The sequence below is a fragment of the Aquarana catesbeiana genome, linkage group LG09 (genome assembly GCF_042186555.1).
Source record: "Aquarana catesbeiana isolate 2022-GZ linkage group LG09, ASM4218655v1, whole genome shotgun sequence".
In the NCBI taxonomy this organism is placed as follows: domain Eukaryota; kingdom Metazoa; phylum Chordata; class Amphibia; order Anura; family Ranidae; genus Aquarana; species Aquarana catesbeiana.
This window is the reverse complement of record NC_133332.1, coordinates 209911258-209934018: the sequence shown is the minus strand read 5'-3', so window position 1 is coordinate 209934018 and position 22761 is coordinate 209911258. Positions and strand designations below refer to the sequence as shown.

Genomic DNA, 22761 nt, shown 5'->3' with positions numbered 1-22761 from the left:
GGAGATTTACCTTCATTTCCTGTCCCATAGCCAAACAGGAAGTGAGAGGAAATCCGTGCAAATTATAGGACTGCCTTGTGGCCCGTACACACGATCAGAAAATCGTACGAAAAATACCACTTTTGAAACGATCGTACAATAATCTGATCGTTAGTACACAGCTTTTGAGAGACGATCACGACAGTTCATCAGTTATAATCCGATGGGCACGAAAAAAGTGTACTTGTTTTTTGTAACTTTAGTAAACTCTTAATTTTGATATAAGATTAGATTAAAAAAAAAAAACAAAAAAAAAAAAACAGATGACCATTCGTCCGATAATATCATCATGTGTACCTGGCTTTAGGGTTCCCCCAGGTCACCAGAACTAATGTGCCCATTGGAAGGATTTCCCCTTTATTACTTTTCTGGCGACAACCCAAAATTTGGGATTTTCTTTTACTTTCACATTGGGTCCCCAAACCAGGTCCGATTTCAGACCCAATTTTTGGAATTCAGACCTGAAAAGGACTAGAAGAAACACAGGACTCCTGTGCAATTTGCACCGGAGTCGCTCCGGAGATGTGAGAGCTGGTCACAATCTCCTGACATGCGAATTGGATGCGAAGAAACCCACATCCAATTCACAATAGTGTGAACTCAGCCTCAATGATGATTGTAAACTGAATAAATAAAGAGGATGACTCTCCCTAAAGGGGACACAGACAGCAATAAAAACTGACAGGTGTTCTAATCCCTCTCCACTCTATTCAAAACTTTATTTGTACTTTAAGGACAAAGAGTTCTTAAATGTCCTCCTCTATGTATTCATTGAGGATGGTGAGGACAACTGATTTGCAAAAGGCCATCTATGTTAAACTTGAAAAACTGTTCCTAAATAGAGGTGAAGGCCTGCAACACCACCTGTCAATTACATATGCCATCAGTGCTGGGATAAGGTCATCCAGCGCCCAGGGCAAAGATGCAAAACTACATAAAGTTTAGTTAAAAAAAAAAGTGTAATGTGCTACAATTGGCACATCAGCACTGCTGCCACCCCCTGCACATCAGCCTCTGCGTTTTAATGCAGCCACTGATGTGAATGTACCCTGAAGGTCATAAAAGTTATTTTCTGTTTCTGTTTTTTTTTTCCTTTTACATTTATAAATGGATTTGTGGCTGTTAGCAAAGCCATTCATAGTTCTGATCTCTTGAGTACAGTGGTCAGTCACCATTGTCCTCACTTTAGCTTTACATATTCATATGAATGGCTTTGTTTACCTTCAAACCCATTCATTCACAATCAATGGATCTGAAAGTATTTAAAGCCTTTCATATCTCAGAGGTTGCTGTCAGATGTGGGCAGCACTGGGGACAGCGCTCCTGGCAAATCAGGATTTTTTTTTTAGGGGTTGCTTACCAGCCCCCCACCTGCAACTTCTGCTGCCAGTGTCAGGAGCAGGTGACTGTGGGGTGTAGGATAACAGAAGAAATATGCTGCTGGGGGATGGGTACCCAGCAAAGTCCCAAGCTGTCAGTGCACCTGTATGCAGAAGCTGGCAGCTGTGTTTACAGGATACAGGAACACTGCACTCACGGGAGGCAGAAGCTGGAGGAGAGCACAGCCCCACTACCTCCTGGATCTCTCCTCCACTCCCGGCTCTCTCTTGGACACTTCTGTGCTTGGCTGCGGGAGCCGTGTTCTCTCTCCACCTCCTCCTTCATGCTAGTGCAGCTCCTGAATTCCTGTGAACACGGCTGCCGGCTTCTGAATACAGGAGTGCTGCACTGACAGCAAGGAAGTGAGAGAGAGAGAGAACATAGCTGGCACCTACTGCTGGATCTCTTCTTCTCTCCTTGCTGCTCCCAGCACTGGACTGACAGGAGTAGTGATGCTGCTGTCACTACTCCAGTCAGCCTTGTAACAGAAGGAAGGTACCACCATCCTTACAGTAAATCATTGCACCCACCCCTTGTCCTGGCCCTGCATGCCATTTTAACATCTGTCTCTGTGATCTAACAATGTATCACGCCTTCAGCCAACTCAAACAACTAATGCATATCCCTGACTTCATGACACTTTTACACTCCCTATCATTTTTTTTTTTGCTAATCAGTAATCAGTATCTGCCTTGACAAAATTCATGACACCATGGTGAGTAGATTAAGGTGACTACCCACGTGGCCTAAAAATGTTGGGGCACAGTCCTGACACTCATTTAAAAGTTGAAAATGGTGCTTGCACTCCTTTAACATTACAGAACAAGCTGAATGGGACTAGCCACTACTAAGGTGGTTAAATGATTTTACCCCACTCTGCTGGATGTACAGATAGCCTCTACAAAAACTGTGTATTTGACAAACAGTCATGAAAATAAAATGTAAAAGTAACATCACAAATATCCTATAGATAGACAGAATATCAAATGTGTAATTACTGAAAGGGTTTCCCTTTAAGTTGTAAGCACCATACTGTAATTATACTATGAAGAAACAGTGTCACTCTCAATCAGCCTCTGCTAGCTGCAACTTTGTGGCAAATACCTGATCTGCACATAATATTCACTCAGATTCCACTTGGAATTTTGCAAAGCAGGTTGTACAATAACTGCTGGAATCTCATTGGGTAATTCATCAAATTACCACAACCATCACCTTCTGATAAGCCTGTCAAAAAAACCCACTAATAATGAATATCTGTAAGTCTATACTCATACTACAGTAAAACCTGTACTCAGACATGCTGTCCTCTCTTATGAGAAATAACCTTTCATCTGGCCCATCTACAAGCAATGGTAAGCAGCGTAAGGTTCAGGCCCTGAAATGCACTGGCCTTATATACAGTTTGTATCTGACCTTTTATTGGAACTAGTTTTGGTCTTTAACACTATGGTCTGGCGCTTCAATCACAGACACACTCTCTTCAGTCACAGTCCAATGTGGTCTCGGAAACACTTTTACTTACTTTTGTAGGAGCTAACATTGAGACAATGTGCATTACCACTACTGTCACACTAATAGATGGTAATACAAGAATTCTAGGGGGTCAAGCGCCTTTTAGCCATTTCTTTCCTTATTCAGAAATTTAAGGCAGTGTATTAGCTGGCTGAATAACATCCACAAAATGTTTTGGAAGGTCTGTAAGAGTCTTTGATAGTTGGTATGAGCTCATAGTTTGGATCATGCAGGCGTTAACTGTGATTCTGCATCTACCTGGAGAAGAGCCACTTCCTGCTTCAGTTTGGTCACTTGATTTTCAGCCTTTGATGCCCTTTTCTGGAAGATAAAAAGATTCAGCAACCTGATCAAATCATGATATCAACAAGTCACATGACCTCTAGTACTGACCGTCATCATTTGCAGATTGGCCTCCACCTGTTGCACCATGGACTCCAAGTCCTGTGCCTCCTTCTGCTCCTCCAGAATCTTCGTCTCCAACTTTGTCTGCAGATCTTTGACCCTAAAACATACGTTCTATACTGTAAATATAGTAAGCCTTTTAGCTGTCTAGCATTAATAAATAACGAAGAATGCAAGACAAACTTCTTTACCTCCACAGTGGAGCTGCCATCCACATCTTATTAACCCTTTCATGCTTAAGCCTTTTTCTGACATTTGTTGCTTATAAGTTAAAATCTGTATTTTTTGCTAGGAAATTACTTAGAATCCCCAAACATTTATATATATTTTTTAGCAGAGACCCTATAAAATAAAATGGCGATTGTTGCAATATTTTATGTCACACGGTATTTGCACAGCGGTCTTTCAAACACAATTTTTTTGAAAAAATACACTTTCATAAATAAAAAAAAAAAAAAAAAAAAAAAAAACCAGTAAAGTTAGCCCAATTTTTTTTTTGTATAAAGTGAAAGATGATGTTACGCAGAGTAAATAGATACCAACATGTCATGCTTTGAAATTGTGCAAACTCGTGGAATGGCGACAAACTACGGTACTTAAAAATCTCCATATGCGACGCTTTAAAATTTTCTACAGCTGCAGACATCATCCCAGTACAACCCCTTCAATCCGAGGCCACATATTTGCGTCCGGTCGGCGTGAAGGGGTTAATGGGCTGAGTAGTAGTGATATGAAACTCCTCCTTGCTGCTAAGCCCCACCCCTTTCACTGCAGTATTTCAAAAATGTAAAAATGACAACTCAGAGATTTGCCCAATTAAGGACAGGAGCAGAAAATATGGGACCATTCAGAACGAAAAACCACAGGTACATGCAACAACAACTTTAACCACTTGCCTACTGGGCACTTTTACCCTTTTCCTGCCCAGGCAAATTTTCAGCTTTCAGTGCTGTCACACTTTGACTGACAACTGCACGGTCATGTAACACTGTACCCAAACTAAATTATTAGCATTTTTTTGAGACAGGAAGAGCTTTCTTTTGGCGATATTTAATATCGCCACTGGGTTTATTTTTTGCTAAACAAATGAAAAAAAAGAGCGAAAATTTTGAGCAAAAACAAAAAATTTTTTTAGTTTCGGTTATAAAATTTTGAGCAATAAATAATTTTTCTCCTTCACTGATGTGTGCTGATTGGCAGCACTGGTGGGCACTGTTGGGGCTCCACTGATCATCGGGCCCCAATTGCCAATGCACATGTCTCGTGTGGATTTGCTATTTTTCGGCTCTCCTCATGCTCTGTCAGTCTGAAGGGAGGATTGCCAATACTTGGCAAATCCTGTTTACATCTGTGATTGGACACAGTTGATCACATGGTAAAGAGCCGCTGTGATTGGCTATTTACACCGATCTGTGATCAGCTGCATCCACAGGACGCAGCGAACACAGATCACTGCCGATGCGCGCCGCAGGGGGTGGGCACGCAGACAGCCATCATTCGTAGTCGTGAAGGGGTTAAAGAAAGGATGAATCTGGTTGGTGTAATGCTGATGCTATTGGTCCTTCATATCAGTGTTTCTATGAGATGTATGAGAGCATACGAAAATGGAAACAAGCTGAGCAGGGGGGTGAAGACATAAAATCCACCCAGAACTAAAATATCACTTTTGGATGGACTAGAGCAGGGTTTCTCAACCTTTTACGGTGAAGTACCCCTGCAGGTCTAAAAAAATTTCCTAAGTACCCCTGTCTCGGGAAAGTAATTTCTATTGTTTGGGTGCCATGGTTTTTGTGTGTGTGGTGTGTAATGTCAGTATGTGTTTCTGATGATAGGCAGCACTGATGAGGCTGCACCGATAGGCGGAACTGATGGGGAGTACTGATGAGGCGGCACTGATGAGGCGGCACTAATGAGGCTGCACTGGTAGTTGGGCATGCTGGAATGTATAGCTCCTGAGCAAACACAGGGAAGTTTCAGGCAGGACTCCCATTACATTAGGATTGCACGGTGGAGAGGAGATCAGCGAGCCGCAGCAGTCATGATCCAGACGGGTTCTTCACGCAGGCAGGAGATCCGAGGCTCGCTGGAGAGGGGGAGGAGCCGGTAGATAGGAGGACATGGGGCCGCCTACTGACCCTGATCAGTCAGCCCTGGCCGGGGAAACATCTTGCGGCAGTGCAATAGGCTCCATTAATGACAGGACCCTGGGCACCAATGTGTTGCACACGGGGCGGACCGCCCCCCCCCCCCATGTTGATACGCCACAGTGCCGCGCTACAGCAAGCCGCTGGGGACTGTATGTGTGTGCGGGAGGCGGCTGCGCGTGGCGGGACTCAGGAGACACTGGGCGTACCCCCTGCCCTTGGTGCACGTAGCCCCAGGGGTACGCATACCACGGGTTCAGAAACCCTGGACTAGACTATAGGGATGTTCAATTCCTTTCACCCGACACCTGGGACATGCAAGCAGTTTTTTACATTTAGCTCTGCTTTGAGCAAGTAGCAGGGTTTAAAACCAACGGTCTACACTCTTGTAAAAGCAATTTGAGCGGCTATGTCCCCTCCCGCGGGCTCTCCTGTCCCACCTGGGATACACGATTGACCAGTCGGCACTTCTGCTGATCAAAGAGGCAGACAAAGACCAGAATTGCATTGTCTGCCTCTATGATATAGGAAACAGGAAGTGATGAGCATACATCACTTCCCGTTTCCCCAGCGCCAATTTTAAGAATGTAAAGCATTGACCCCAGATCTTTCCATAAAGAGTACCTGTCATCGCCTTTAGCTGTCACAAAGAATTTTTACATTCCTTGTGGAAGCAACAGAGGTGATAAAAAAAAAAAAAAATAAAAGCAACAGTTAAATCCCCCCCCCCCGAAAAGTCGAATGCATGCGTTGGTCCCGCACTAACGCAAACAGCGATCATCCCACACTTATGAGGCATTATCACGACAAACGTCAGATCATGGGCAATAATTCTAGCACCAGATCTCTGTGTAAATCTAAAGTGGTAGCCTGTGAAGGCCTTTAAAGTGATTGTAAAACAACCCATTCAGTTTAAAATAGATATGAAAGACAAAACATTTTTGTATAGACATAAAAACACATTATGAACACCTTTTCTGTGATCACATTCCCTCTGTTCCCAGCTGCATAAGAGCTGGGGGGAGAGAAGCAGCAGCACACTGAGCTACCCAGTGAAAGGCTGTGCAGTGAGGCATATCAGGACAAGTCTGATCATTGGCGAAGAGAACACAGAGTTCCCAGTATAGCTAGAGAACTGACCACGCTGTGATCTCCTGCTTAGTGTGGTCAGTTTTTATTAGGAAAGCAAAGGGACTGGTAGGAACACCAGGGATTTCACCTAAAGGAAGCAATACAAGGCCAACAGGATACTTTCTCATACAAGTACATGGTACAGCAGGCACATATCAGGAATATGAAGTGTTGGAGTAACAAACTCTCTAAAGCGTCACCTATGGATGCAATATTAAAGGGTGATATGTTTGGTGTCCATTTTCTCAGCTTAACATCATCTTATATATTTTACCAAACCAAAACATTGGGCGATATATTGTGTTTTTTTTGCATTAAAATTCCCAAAAAAGTGTATTTAATTAAAAAAAAAAAAAAAATGTATTTGAAAAACCGCTACACAAATACCGCGTGACATAAAAAATTCCAACACCCACCAATTTATTCTCTAGGGCACATGTGTTAAACAGACCCAACAGCTGAATCCGGCCCCTCAAGCCATTTAATGTGGCCCTCATGCCCAGGGTCTTTTTTTAGCCAGAACGTGGCGGAACTCTTTTCTGTTACCTCTGGTTCTCACCCTCCTCTCACCACTGTCACTTTTAAACACAGAAGCCTTCTGTGTTTACAAGGACAGCTTTCCCCTCACCAGCTCTCAAAGATCACTGCCTGCTCTGCACTTAGGGTGGGGACAAGCCAGATGCAGGTGCATTGTAGGATGGGGCACCACATGGTAAGCTGCACTGTGATCCCCATCTGTACCCAGGTGCATAGATGCCAACCAATGATTGCTTGCACTGCCAGAAGGTACAAGAGCCAGGCCGGGTAGGTGGGATGCAAGGAAGGTTTTGGTGGGTAGAGGGGGAGATGAGGGCTGTGGATGGAGATGTGTGCAGAGGTGGGGGATGGGGGAAGAGTGGTGCAAAGGTCAGAGCTGAAGAGGGGTGGAAGTGAGATGTTGATAGCCTGTGAAAGCGAGTTGAACCCTGCACACTGGGCATAGCATACCCCTAAACCCTACACCCCTAAACCCTGCACTCTGTAAGTAGCACACTCAACCCTACACTCTGTACACAATGCATCCCTGAACGCCACACATAACGCACTCCTGGTATTTATTGCTCCTGTAGGATCCTCCCACTGTGTAACTTGACCACGCCCATCGTATGTTTGGAGGTTCCAAGAAATTTTCTAGCAAAAAATAAAAGACATTAACAGTTTAAGTCGCCATAAAGCACCTTTCATTTTTAAAAGCCACAGACATTTCTAAAAGCACCTCTGCCTAATAAAAAACATCAACCCTTCATATTTGCCATCCTGGGAAAAATATTTTTTTGTTTTAATCAGGACAAGTAGATTGGGACCCCAATTTAGCTCCTTGGACAAGTAGTTTTTTTTTTTTAATTATTATTTCCACACCCCTGGACTAACATATTGAAGTATATGTGTCTGCTTACTTTTCTGCCTGGGATTCGTTTAACCCCTGGAGTTCCTGTACTCTCCGTTTTAAACGATTATTCTCCTGCTGCAGCTAAACACCAAACAGAGGACAAATCACACTAAGCAATATATACCATGTGCTAGCATTATTCGCACCAGACAAACACATTTTTGTTTTCATTACTAGAAGGTCAGGCCATCTAAATAATTTTCCAGATCTGAGATAACATATTGCAAACTTACACAAGTTAAAGAAAAAAATGAATGTAAATAATGATGGCCAGACACATGGCCCCTTGTTAGGGATATGGCAGTCACACAGGACTCAAAGACTGGAAGGTGGTGAACCATACAGAGACCTCTGCTGAAAAAGGGCTGCTGCAAAACCAGAGGTACCCACATTGCATTGTGGGATGCTGTTGAGGTGTGCCTAAAGGTGGCCACACACACATCCATAAGGTTATACAACCGATCATTCAGCGGGACTAAAATTATTCAATTGAATAAAAACTTCAAACCAAAGATGCTCCATTCAATCGATTTAGTGAACTCTTGATCGATTTCAACTACGCCAAAATGATTGGCTCTGGAAGAATTTTGATGATAGCTCCTGGTCAATTTAATATATGCACGTTTTTTGAGATCTAATCATAATTCCGATTGATTAAGTGATTGTTTACAGTTACAACCGATAGATTGTATTTTTCATCTCTTTTTTTAGTTGACTGGAAAATATGGAACAATACTGTGTGTGTTGCATTGCTCAATATTTTAATTAATGATAAACCACTTGTTTGCAATTGCCTGTAACCAAATTGATCACAAATTACTATGTGTATGGCCATCTTAGGATTCGATTTTAAAGGGAAACCATCAAGAAAGTAATATGGTAGCTGCCACAACTGACTTGCTTTTTGAAGGTGCATTTTATGATCTAGTGACTCAATCTTCCAGATCAAGTATGCAGCTAGTGAAGTAACACAGCAAAGCACATACCGGTCTCAATCTGTTGATGTAAAAAACCCAATGGGGGTCCTAATTTGTGTCCATAAGACAGCAATATGAATATTGCCAGATGACACTTACCGCCTCATAATTTATCTGCAGTGTTTGAAACTGCAAATCTTCCATAGAATAATTAACAGTGTCATTAGTGGGATCTGCCTTAGCAGAAGGAGAGACCGCTCTGGCAGGCAGCCATGCTGTAAATGGATCACCGCTGGAGATTCCACAGTATTGATATGATTCGTCACAAAAGCTGCCCTGTGATGTGTCAATATCATGTGTTTGTTCAATAACTGATGGGTGATAACTCCCACTCCAGTCCCCATCCTCATCATCGTCATCGTCCAGCAAATCTTCTGCAATTGTTGGGTCTTTAAAAAATGTCTCCTGGTACTCAGGACTCAAATGCAGCATACTGCAAAGCTTGGGAGTCAAAGTGGTACTTTGTTTGGTGTCCTGAAAAAAAAAAAAAAAAATGTAATAGTTTTAGAATAAACTGCTTACTCCAGCACAGTGGAGGAAGGCACTGTGTATGTTGAATTCCATACAATGGATACAGTAAAGTTGACCATCATCAGGAGTGATGTTATAACAACGACTCATTTTGTGGGTAAAACAGTAAACAGATAAGTATTTAAACCGTAGTTTGCCTGGCATTACACCTTAAAGCTGAACTCTAGGCATTTTTTTTCCCCCATGCAGTGGGGCTGTGCCTGCACTGCATGGGTTAACTGCTCGTTTTGGTCTAGGGGTTTGGAGAGCCAAGATATACTTACCTAATCCTCCTGGTGCAAGACTGGTCCCTTCAGCACAGCCCTAGTGCATGGGGAAAAAAGGTTTTTTTTTTTTATTTTTACTAAAGAGGTTAGAAGTTAGGGTTGAGCCGAACACCCCCCGGTTCAGTTCGTACCAGAACATGCAAGCACTGTTAAAGTCTACGAGACATGAACATGAAAACTCAAAAGTGCTAATTTTAAAGGCTTATATGCACATTATTGCCATAAAAAGTGTTTGGGGACCTGGGTCCTGCCCCAGGGGACATGCATCAATGCAAAATAAAGTTTTAAAAACTGCCCTTTTTTTCAGGAGCAGTGATTTCAAGAATGCTTAAAGTGAAACAATAAAAATTAAATATTCCTTTAAATATCGTGCCCGGGGGTCCCCTTAGTCTGCCTGTAAAGTAGCGCATCTACGTGATGTGTTTTACTGTCCCACAGCAAAATGAAATTTCTAAAGGAAAAAATGTAATTTAAACTTGCTCGCAGCTGTAATGTATTGTCGGCTCCGGGCAATATAGATAAAAATCAAGGAAAAAAACGGAGTGGGTGCCCCCCCCAGTCCATACCAGGCCCTTTGGGTCTGGTATATATATATATATATATATATATATATATATATATATATATATATATATATATATATATATATATATAAATAGATAGATAGATAGATAGATATATAAAAGGGAACTCCACGCCTACAAAAAAAAAGTGAAAAGAAAGTGTGGTTCCCCCCCCAAATCCATACCAGGCCCCCCCCCCCCCAAAGCACCTTGTCCCCATGTTGACGGAGACAAGGGCCTCATCCCCACAACCCATGTCTGGTGGTTGTCCACAATGTACCCCATACCCATTCACATGGAGGGGAAGTCGGGATTTGGGGGCCCCCCCTTGTTAAAGGGGGCCTCCAGATTCTGATAAGCCCGCCGCCCTCAGGCCCCCACAATCACTGGGAAAGGGTTGTGGGGATGAAGTCCTTGTCCCCATCAACATGAGGACAAGGTGCTTTGGGGGTGACCCCAAAGCACCCTCCCCATGTAGAGGGCAAGTGGCCTTGTATGGTTCAGGAGAGGGGGGCGCTCGCTTGTCCCCTCCCTAGCCTGGCCTGCCAGGTTGCTTGCTCAGATAAGAGTCTGGTATGGATTTTGGGGGGGACCCCACGCCATTTTTTTTTTATATTTTAGCACGGGGTTCCTCTTAAAAGCCATACCAGACCTGAATGGGCCTGGTATGGATTTTGGTGGGACCCCAACAATACACTGTGTTATATATACTACACTGCCTGCACTGACTGAATATCGAGTCTACACTCAATGTAGAGATATAGATATAGATATACACATACATACATACATACACACATATAAATACACATATACAGTATCTCACAAAAGTGAGTACACCCCTCACATTTTTGTAAATGTATTATATCTTTTTATGTGACAACACTGAAGAAATTACACTTTGCTACAATGTGTACAGCTTGTATAACAGTGTAAATTTGCTGTCCCCTCAAAATAACTCAACACACAGCCATTAATGTCTAAACCGCTGGCAACAAAAGTGAGTACACCCAAGTGAAAATGTCCAAATTGGGCCCAATAAGCCATTTTCCCTCCCCAATGTCATGTGACTCGTTAGTGTTACAAGATCTCAGGTGTGAATGGGGAGCAGGTGTGTTAAATTTGGTATTATCGCTCTCACTCTCTCATACTGGTCACTGGAACTTCAACATGGCACCTCATGGCAAAGAACTCTCTGAGGATCTGAAAAAAAGAAATTGTTGCTCTACACAAAGATGGCCTAGGCTATAAGAAGATTGCCAAGATCCTGAAACTGAGCTGCAGCACAGTGGCCAAGACCATACAGCGGTTTAACAGGACAGGTTCCACTCAGAACAGGCCTCGCCATGGTCGACCAAAGAAGTTAAGTGCACGTGCTCAGCATCATATCCAGAGGTTGTCTTTGGGAAATAGACATATGAGTGCTGCCAGCATTGCTGCAGAGGTTGAAGGGGTGGGGGGTCAGCCTGTCGGTGCTCAGACCATACACTGCACACTGCATCAAATTGGTCTGCATGGCTGTCGTCCCAGAAAGAAGCCTCTTCTAAAGATGATGCACAAGAAAGCCCACAAACAGTTTGCTGAAGACAAGTAGACTAAGGACATGGATTACTGAAACCATGTCTTGTGGTCTGATGAGACCAAGATAAACTTATTTGGTTCAGATGGTGTCAAGCGAGTGTGGTGGCAACCAGGTGAGGAGTACAAAGACAAGTGTGTCTTGTCTACAGTCAAGCATGGTGGTGGGAGTGTCATGATCTGGGGCTGCATGAGTGCTGCCGGCACTGGGGAGCTACAGTTCATTGAGGGAACCATGAATGCCAACATGTACTGTGAGATACTGAAGTAGAGCATGATCACCTCCCTTCAGGGACTGGGCCACAAGGCAGTATTCCAACATGATAATGACCCCAAACACACCTCCAAGATGACCACTGCCCTGCTAAAGAAGCCAAGGGTACAAGTGATGGACTGGCCAAGCATGTCTCCAGACCTAAACCCTATGGAGCATCTGTGGGACATCCTCAAACGGAAGGTGGAGGAGCGCAAGGTGTCTAACATCCACCGGCTCCGTGATGTCGTCCTGTGTCAACCTGTGAAGCTGGTGAACTCCATGCCCAAGAGGGTTAAGGCAGTGCTGGAAAATAATGGTGGCCACACAAAATATTGACACTTTGGACAGCGGTTTAGACATTAATGGTTGTGTGTTGAGTTATTTTGAGGTGACAGCAAATTTACACTGTATATAAAAACTGTACACTCACTACTTTACATTGTAGCAAAGTGTCATTTCTTCAGTGTTGTCATATGAAAGATATAATAAAATATTTACAAAAATGTGAGAGGTGTACTCACTTTTGTGAGGTACTGTACACACACACACACACACACATATATACACACACATACTAGACTGTATATATATTAAATACACTGCCTGAAAGCCACTAACTAACCTGCCTGCCTAATCTAGCTCAAATCAACACACTATACATGGCCGCTATTTAAAGCGGCCTTATATGTGTGGAGCATGGACATAGTTTCCCTGATCCATGATTGGCCAAATTATGCTGCCTTTGGCCAATTATGGGTTTCGCAGCAGAGCGCACTGTGATTGGCCACAGTATGCAGGTCAGGTGTATGCTTTGGCCAATCATCAGACGTCAATGCACTGCGATCTCCCAGTGGATTATGAGGCATTCCGCGGCGCTCAAATTTCCCACGAGCACCCCATAGGTTTGGTTCATTTACGAGCAAATGAACACCCAATGTTTGACTCGAACCATGGGCTCATCCCTATTAGAAGCCGATTGGCTACCATGCACAGCTGCACCAGATTCTGAGTGCTCCAGTTTTAGTAAATCTCCCCCATAGTGTCCATGAATAAAGGCATAATAAGATAATATACTTTGTCATTTTATACATACAACAACATTTCTCAGGATATGCTTTACAACAGCAATAAAACATTTCTCAACACAACCACACATATATACTCCTAGCACATACCCACACATCTGTTAAAATATAACAAACTATAAAATGTTATTTAAAAAATTTAAATTCCACATAAAATTCCTAAAACGCAGTACCTGGGGGGGTTATGGACAACACAATACAAATAATAATGCCTCGTACACACGATGAAAATGCTTGTACGACAGAATACAACTTTGGAAGTGATGTAATGTGTTTACTTTTGTAAAGTAATTTATTCTTTCGTTTCCGAGCATGCGTGGTCTTGGTCTTCGGATCTTTCTGGGACAAATAAAGTACCAATTAAAGGAAAATCGTACTTCAGATAATTTTGCATGAACTGTCATGATCATCTCTTGAAAGCTGTGTACTAATGATCAGATTATTGGACAATTGCTTCAAAAGTGGTATTTTTCATACGATTTTCTGATCATGTGTACTAAGCATAACTATCCCAATGTGAATGTTTATATGATAAATGAAAAAGACCCTCCCTCCAGTTCAAAAGGTGATGAGGAAGGAAGGGGACTGTAATGCTGCCATCACTTCGGTGAGTCAATTTTTCAGATTCCTTAGCACTATAAAAAAAAAAAAAAGAAAGAAAAAGCCACAAACCTTGGAGCATTCTACATCACAGTTTTTTGAATGGCTTTTGCTTTTCACAAACTCCTTGAAGGAAAAGGGGTTGGAATCATCTGGAGGTTCACAGTCTGCAATAGAGTGGACAAGAGTATATAAATAACTGCTCGCTATCTTGGTAACATTTCCTAGCTTATGTATGGTTTCTTTCCTTTCTAAAGAAGGAAGTCCTTCCTATTATCAGGATTTAAAGTGAAGAGCTGCTGAAATGACCTAATAAAACTAATTCACATTTTATCACTGTTCCTTACAGTGGTAAAGGTAATACATGACACCATCATAATCTATGAAATTGATTGACTCACTTAGTAATATGAATGCTCACTTTGCAAGGTAAATAGTAAGCCCCAGTTGACATTGGAGTGACTTGTCATGCGATTTGATATTGCCGACAATGGCATTGTTCAAATCGGTGCGACGCCGAGTTTGCGGTACCGCACCGATTTGCAAAAGTAGTTCCTGCGCTACTTTTGGCGATTTCGGGTGCGACTTGAATAGACCTCTGTGCATGAAGCCGCACACGTCTTTCAAGTCACACTAACATGCGGCTTTGAAATTGTGTGATTTCAGATGAAGTCGCACAATTTCAAAGTCGCAGTCAATGTGAACAAGGGCTAAAGAATAAGTTCACCTTTGGGAACATGTTACATGTTCCACACGTATTTAGGGTTGGACATGTAACATGTTTCCACTGCTGCAGCCGCCGCCCGCTGCGCATTCTCCCTGTAACAGAAGTATGGGGAGAGGTTCCCTGTACTAGCTGTCATATTTAGAAACCAACGCAGCTGTGAGGGGCTCCACCCACACGGCCGCTTCATTCATACACAAAGCTCCGTATATGAAAAACACTACAAGTCCCGACATCCTTTGCAGCTGTTGGCTTGTAGTTTTCAAAGAACTACCACAGCGCTGTGGAGCATTGCGGTAGTTCATCGATTCTTCCTGTCAGAATGTATCCAGCAAGCAGATACACTGACAGGTCTGCAGGAGACCTGCATGGCACCAGTGAACTGCTTTACAGGCTCCTTCAACAACAAAAAATAAATACACATTTTTTTTTACCTGCAAAAAAATGTGCATTTAGATATTTTTTTTCTTAAAAGTGCACTTATCCTTTAATAAATAAGGGGAAACTGTGTTCACTTTAAATACCGTCACGTGCTAGCAAAAATCTTTTTTTCCCCCTTTCTGTTGCACATGATTGGGTACTTAAAGTAAACCCCCGTTTACCTTACTTACCAATATTCACTATGCACAATGAACATCTTTGGCCCCAATCTGCTAATGACAGTCAGCATAGGAGCAGGCTGGCTGATACAAGAAAGAAAAAAAAAAAAAAATCAGGAGCGACCTTTACCATCTTCGATGATCAGAGTCCTGGCTTTCTTCCCAGATGTGCCGAGTCCAGACATGATAAGGTTAACAGTAATAAAATAATAATAATAAAAATGAAAGGCCAGGCGTCAGAGGGTGAAGTTTCTTGACATCATTTTGTGTTTGTAGCAGAGGTCTCCTGATCCATTGTGTCCTGGATAAAAAGCAGGAATATTCTTACAGCGAAAGAGTGACACCAACAATCTGCTGGAAAAATGATTATAATCTCCAACGAATATGTGAGCCAATCAAATCAAGGAATCATTATTGTTGGATGGTTATTTTTTATTATAACAAGCTCTCAGACTTAAACCCCTTTCACACGGACGGATAGAATGGTGCTTTTAGCTGCGGATTTTCTAGTTTTCTACCGCAGCTAAAAGCACACAATGCTTTCCTATGGCCTCATTCACACACTGCGTTTAGTTGCGATTTAGTTACATGTGGTTCTGTGCGGATAGAAAAAAAAGAATTGACTGCGTCCAGGAGCGATTTAGCGCAGCTATCCGCACGTAACCACAGGTAATCGCAGTGCACTGTGTCAGCTGCAGATAACAGCGCCGAGCTGCTCATCGGGAAAGGAAAAATGTTTTTTCCTTTCCCAATGAGCGACAAGCACGGGGATCCGACTTGGATCCCCGCCAATGTTTGGTATGAATCTTGAGGGGGAACTCCACGCCAAATTTTAAATAAAAAAACGGCATGGGTTCCCCCCCAGGAGCATACCAGGCTCTTCAGTCTGGTATGGATTTTAAGGGGAACCCGAAAAATCGGCGTGGTGGTCACCCCCAAAATCCATACCAGACCCTTATCTGAGCATGCAGCCCAGTCAGTCAGGAAAGGGGGTTGGGACGAGCGAGCGCCCCCCCCCCCCCCCCTCCTGAACCGTACCAGGCCGCATGCCCTCAACATGGGGGTTTGGTGCTTTAGGGCAAGGGGGGCGCCCTGCGGCCCCCCCACCCCAAAGCACCTCGTCCCCATGTTGATGAGGACAAGGGCCTCTTCCCGACAACCCTGGCCGTTGGTTGTCTGGGCCTGCGGGCTTATCGGAATCCGGGAGCCCCTTTAATAAGGGGGCCCCCGAATCCTGGCCCCCCACCCTTTGTGAATGCGTATGGGGTACATTGTACCCCTACCCATTCACCTAGAGAAAAAAGTGTCAATGAAAAAACACACTACACAGGTTTTTAAAGTAATTTATTAGGCAGCTCCGGGGTCTTCTTCTGACTTCGGGGGTCTCTCCAGCGTCTGGATCTTCTGCCGGCTCCTCCGCTATCTTCTGCTGCTCTTTTGCTAGCGGTGGCCCGGACTTCTGCCTTCTTGTCTTCTTCCGATGTTGACACGATGCTCTCTCCAGCTGGAATGCTCTCTGAATGCTCCGCTATGGACTTATATAGGCGGTGACCCCATCCCCTTATGAGGTCACAGTCCCGGGGCATGCTGGGACTGTGACCTCACAAGGGGGCGTGGTCATCGGATGACATGACCACGCCCTTTTGTGAGGTCACAGTTCCAGCACGCCCTGGGACTGTGAAGACATAAGGGGCGGGGTCACCGGGTGACTTCACCCGGTGGCCACGCCCCATGCCTATATAATTGGTTACGGACCTCACTCACGGCATTACAGCGAGAGGGAGCGTCGTGTCAACATCTGAGGAAGAGAGGAGGAAAGAAGACGTCTCAGAAGATCGGGCTCCTCCGCTAGCAAAAGAGCAGCAAAAGATAGTGGAGAAGCCCGGCAGAAGGAAGAAGGCACCGGAGAAGAACCAGAAAGAGCGGAGACGACACCGAAGAGAGGGAGAAGAGGCCTAAGAGACCCCCAAAGCTGCCTAATAAATCACTTTAAAAACCTGTCTAATGTGGTTTTTTTAATTGACACTTTTTTCCTAGGTGAATGGGTAGGGGTACGATGTACGCCCATACTCATTCACATAGGGTGGGGACCCCCTTATTAAAGTGGGCTCCCGGATTCCGATAAGCCCCCCGCCCGCAGACCCCGACAACCAACGGCCAGGGTTGTCGGGAAGAGGCCCTTGTCCTCGTCAACATGGGGACGAGGTGCTTTGGGGTGGGGGGTCGCAGGACGCCCCCTTGCCCCAAAGCACCAACCTCCCATGTTGAGGGCATGCGGCCTGGTACGGTTCAGGAGGGGGGGCGCTCACTCGTCCCCACCCCCTTTCCTGACCGACCAGACTGCATTCTCGGATAAGGGTCTGGTATGGATTTTGGGGGGGGACCCCCACGCCGATTTTTCGGCATAGGGGGTTCCCCTTAAAATCCATACCAAACCTAAGGGCCTGGTATGCCCTTGGAGGGGAACACATGCCGTTTTTTTATTTAAAATTTGGCGTGGAGTTCCCCCTCAAGAATCATAACAAACAGTGGCGGGGATCCAAGTCGGATTCCCGTTCAATACGAGTCGGTACCCTGTCGGGTTGCCATGGAATTGCAGCTGATCACAGTGCCTGGAGTCTTGAATTTCACAGAAAAAAAAACATGCTTTTAACTGCGGCAGAATAGCCGTCCGTGTGAAAGGCGCCTTACTGAGTAAGCCTCACTAACATGCAAGTGGCTTCTACAGAACTATACAGGATAATGCATGGGTTGACAGAGGAGTAAGTGTACTCAGTGTTATGTATGATGACATAGCTGTGTGGACTATACCACATATCCAATCCAAGCATTTCTTGCCGACCGCCTAACTGGGAATGTACATCATTACTTTGATGTAAATACCGTTGTTATTTTATTTTTATTTATTTCAGTTACTTATATAGCGCCGTCAATTTACGCAGTGTTTTACATATACATTGTACATTCACATCAGTCTCTACCCTCAAGGAGCTTACAATCTAAGGGTCCCTAACTCACATTCATACATACTAGGGACAATTTAGACAGGATCCAATTAACCTACCTGCATGTCTTTGGAGTGTGGGAGGAAACCGGAGTACCCGGAGGAAACCCACGCAGGCACAGGGAGAACATGCAAACTCCAGTTAGGTAGTGTTGTGGTTGGGATTCGAACCAGCGACCCTTCTTACTGCTAGGCGAAAGTGCTATCCACTACACCACTGTGCCGTTGTTATGGCAGCAGCTAGCTGCCATAACCCCAGTATTGTTTTCTCCCTTGGGCTGCTGGCTTTCAAATAAAAGTGGTCCCAGCGGCGGCTTCCCGGGCAATTAAGAACTTACCGGAGCTATTGGTAAGCTCGTAACCGATCCAATGCGGCCGATCAATAGGCAGGAAGTCGAGTGAGGGCAAGATAGCCCCCACTCGGCTCTATGCCCTTCAAGGACCAGAGCGACTTCCGGTCCTCGGGCAGATTGACAGGATTTTTTTTTTTAAACATTTCAGCCATGGAAGGTTCTAGCCTCCTTCCTGACCAGGAGTGGGATAAATGTAACGTTGTACCCAAATAAAATTGATGTCCTTTTTTTCCCACAAATAGAGCTTTCTTTTGGTGGTATTTGATCACCTCTGCAGTTTATTTTTTGCATAATGAACAAAAAAAGAGCAACAATTTTGAAAAAAAAAAAACACTATATTTTTTACTTTCTGCCATAAAACACATCCAATAAAAAAAATGTAAAAAATCTAATTTACTCATCAATTTCACTCAATATATATTCTGCTACATATTTCTGGTAAAAAAAAAAAAAAATCCAAAATCGTATATTGATTGGTTTGCACAAAAGTTATAGCGTCTAAAAACTATGGAATAGATTTATGGATGTTTTATTTTGTATTGTTTTTACTAGTAATGGCGTCGATCAGAGATTTTTAGCAGGACGGCGACATTGTGGTGGACAAATCTGACGCTAAGTGACACTTTTTGGGGACCAGTGACACCAATACAGTGATCAGTGCTAAACAAATGCACCGTCACTGTATAAATGACACTGGCAGGGAAGGGGTTAACATCAGGGGTGATCAAAGGGTTAAGTGTGGACCTAGGGAGTGATTTCTAACTGTGTGGGGGATGGACTGACTGGAGGAAGAGAGAGATCTGTGTTCCTGATTAGCAGGAACACAAGATCTCTCTCTACCTCTTTGACAGAGCGGCGGTCTGCCTTGTTTACCTCTGCCTGTGAAGGATCGTGGGTGGCCATCGGCCATCTCAGCCGTCGGACCCGCTGATTGGCTCCCTCTGTATTCACAGTTGGTGCGGGGCTCCAGGGCACACGCTTACACCCCCAGTCTCGATCCGAGGAATCACGTACAGGTACATGATTTTGTGCTTAGGGGCCGCCTTGCCACAGTTTATGTATGTGGGGCGGTCCTTAAGTGATCGCTTTTAAAGGTAAATGAAAGATCTGGGGTCTTTTTGACCTGTCAAGCTTATTTCTATTACAAGGGATGTTTATATTCGAGTAAAAGTGATCAAAAAAAATTATAATTAAAGGGACAGTGTAAAAAAAAAAAAAAAAAACGATTTAAGCGCCCTTTCCATTTCGAGCTCGCGCACAGAAGCGAACGAATACTCGTTACACTCGAGAGCAATAATTCTGGTGAAAGACCTCCTTTGTAACGCTAAACTGGTAACCTGTAATAATGTTTAAAGCGTCACCTATGGAGATTTTTAAGTACCATAGTTTGTTGTCATTCCACGAGCGTGCACAATATTAAAGCATGACATGTTAGGTATCTATGTACTTGGTGTAACATCATCTTTCACATTATCCAAAAAAATTGGGCTAACTTTAATGTTTTGGTTTTTGTTTTTTTAATTCATTAAAGTGTATTTTTTCCAAAAAAAATGCGCTTGAAAGACCGCAAATACAGTGTGACATAAAATATTGCAATGACTCAGGAAGAGAGAATTCTCCTCATGCGACTCCCCATGCTTTACATGAAACACACTAAAGAATCAATAACAATACGAGCTGAGGTATCGTGTAACCTCCCTATCGCTTTCTTTTTTGCCTTTTGGTTATTAAGTATAAATAACTTGTTATCGGTTTTTGCACCTTAAACAAAATATATAAAAATTGAACTTTATGTCTTTTGAAGAAAACTTTGAATAAAAATATTGCAAAACAAAATATTGTAATGACCGCAATTTTATTCTCTAGGGTCTCTGACAAAAAAAGTAATTTTCTAGCAAAAAATAATGATTTTTATTTGTAAACAACAAATGTCAGAAAAAGGCCTGGTCTTAAAGCTGGGGTCCGCCCACTGCTGCACATACTGCAGCTGCTGACTTTTAATAAATCGGACACTTACCTGTCCTGGAGTCCAGCGATGTCGACACTGCAGCTGGTGTTTCCATCAGCTGTCAGGTGCATGCCGCCTCCATTGCGAGTAAGGAAACCCGGCAGTGAAGCATTATGGCTTCACGCCGGGAACCCTACTGCTCATGCGTGAGGCTCCACTCCTCTGTCCTACTGGCTCGGCAGCCTTGGAAGGAGGAGGGAGCCCGGGCAGGGACGTCAATACCCGCGGGTGAGGCTCCCGGAAGTGGGAACAGGATACCTGTGAAAGACAAGTATCCTGCCCCCCCCCCAAAAGGTGCCAAATGTGGCACCTGAGGGGGGAAGGAGTACAATGAGCAGAAGTTCCACTTTTGGGTGGAACTCCGCTTTAAAGTTGTTTAATTCCGGCCACTGTCATTAGAATATCTTTACAGGGGTCATCAGCTGTTTACCTCGGCTTTGTTATTAAAATGTATGATTTCCTTATACAGCATAAAAAGAGGCTTCTAGTTGTGCCAAAGAGTACAGATCCTGCATTATAGCTTAGAGCCCTTGCACACTGGGGCGGTTTGCAGGCGCTATTGCGCTAATAATAGCGCCTGCAAACCGCCCCGAAAGTGCCGCTGCTGTGTATCCAGTGTGCAAGCCCCGAGGGCTTTCACACTGGAGCGATGCGCTGGCAGGACGGTAAAAAAAGTCCTGCCAGCAGCATCTTCGGAGCGGTGAAGGAGCGGTGTGTATACCGCTCCCTTACCGCTCCTGCCCATTGAAATCAATGGGACGGCGCGGCTATACCGCCGGCAAAGCAGAGGCGCTTTGCGGTGGTATTTAACCCTTTCTCGGCCGCTAGCGGGGGTAAAACTGCCCCGCTAGCGGCCGCATACCGACAGTAAAACGCCGCTAATAATAGCGGCGTTTTACCGCCGACGCCGCCCCCTGCCCCAGTGTGCAAGGGCTCTTAGTGGATTGAGCCAGTTAAACATTATATAAATATTTTATAATTTTATATTTATAATTTTATAATTATATATATTATTTAAAACTCAATCATGTTTTAGGTGCCATTGAACATGCATTTTGCAATTTGAGATCGCAGGCAGAATTACAGCAATTCTGACCAAGATCCCAAAATGCCAAATATGAGTTTGAACGATAGAGGCTGATTGGTTGCCAAGCACATTCGCTCCAGTTTTCATAAATTTCCCTCCGATGTCTGAAAACCAAAATAATAAATACAGTATACAGTGTGTATCCAGAGATGAGGAGTGGGTGATAGAGCACAGACACAGGCAAATATATAACATTACATAAAGGGCTCCCACTTCTCACTCACAGGCCACATGGGGGTATGTGATATGCACACAGTATACAGGAAAGGCTGGAGGTGTAAAGAACATATATATAGGATAATGCTAACACTATGGATGGGATGGAGGAAAGAACATACAGACAGAGCTATACACAGGATGTACAGTCTATAGGAGAGTTTGAGAGGACAGAGCTACATATACACACACACAGTATAATGTGCGCATACATATACACAGGTATACATACACTAGAGTGTATATAAAGAGGCATATATAATTTACGCACACACCATATCGTGTACACACAGAGGTATATATATATAAAATATATAAAACACACACGCACACACAAAGGTGTGCATATATATATATATATATATACACATATATATACACACACACACACACACACACAGTGGCAGCTGGTGCTCCAAATTTTGGGGGGGCGCAAAGAAACTGAAAAATTCAGAAAAAAACCCCATCAATTGCAGCCTCACTGTGCCCCCCACCCCACCCCAACCCACCGCCCGGCACTTACCCTGTCTCGGTGGGGCAGCGAGCAATGTCCTCAATGTCTTCTTCTCCCATCCTCTCTTATGATTGGACGCCTGATAGGCGTCCAATCACAGTGCCTGTTGTTTCAGCCAAACAGGTGACCGGTAACAGACACGAGTACCTGACTGGTGGAGAGGCGGTTCAGTGTTAGGAAAGCGAATATTCATTTGCTTTTCTAACACAGCTGGGTGAACTGTGAGTGCCAAGCATGTCTCTCGCTGTTTACCTTTTTTGATGCCTATTAGAGCCTATGGCTCTAATCAGGTGCTTCAAAAACACCCCCCACCGCTGTAATTCAGGCGCCCGGTGCCTGAATAGGGGGTGGCAGTGG

At 43.9% G+C, this 22761-nt stretch overlaps 1 protein-coding gene across 1 annotated transcript in view; it reads right to left on the bottom strand.

Moving 5' to 3' along the window:
* Positions 1 to 22761, bottom strand: part of ENTR1 (endosome associated trafficking regulator 1) — a 32448-nt gene that overhangs the window by 9054 nt on the left and 633 nt on the right. The window contains exons 2-7 of the mRNA XM_073599627.1: positions 15353 to 15523; positions 13972 to 14066; positions 9120 to 9494; positions 8051 to 8124; positions 3328 to 3439; positions 3193 to 3255 (exon numbers count right to left, since the gene is read on the bottom strand). Of these exons, the coding sequence (XP_073455728.1) occupies positions 3193 to 3255; positions 3328 to 3439; positions 8051 to 8124; positions 9120 to 9494; positions 13972 to 14066; positions 15353 to 15407 (774 nt within the window). The 5' untranslated portion in view covers positions 15408 to 15523. The remainder of the gene's footprint in view (positions 1 to 3192; positions 3256 to 3327; positions 3440 to 8050; positions 8125 to 9119; positions 9495 to 13971; positions 14067 to 15352; positions 15524 to 22761) is intronic.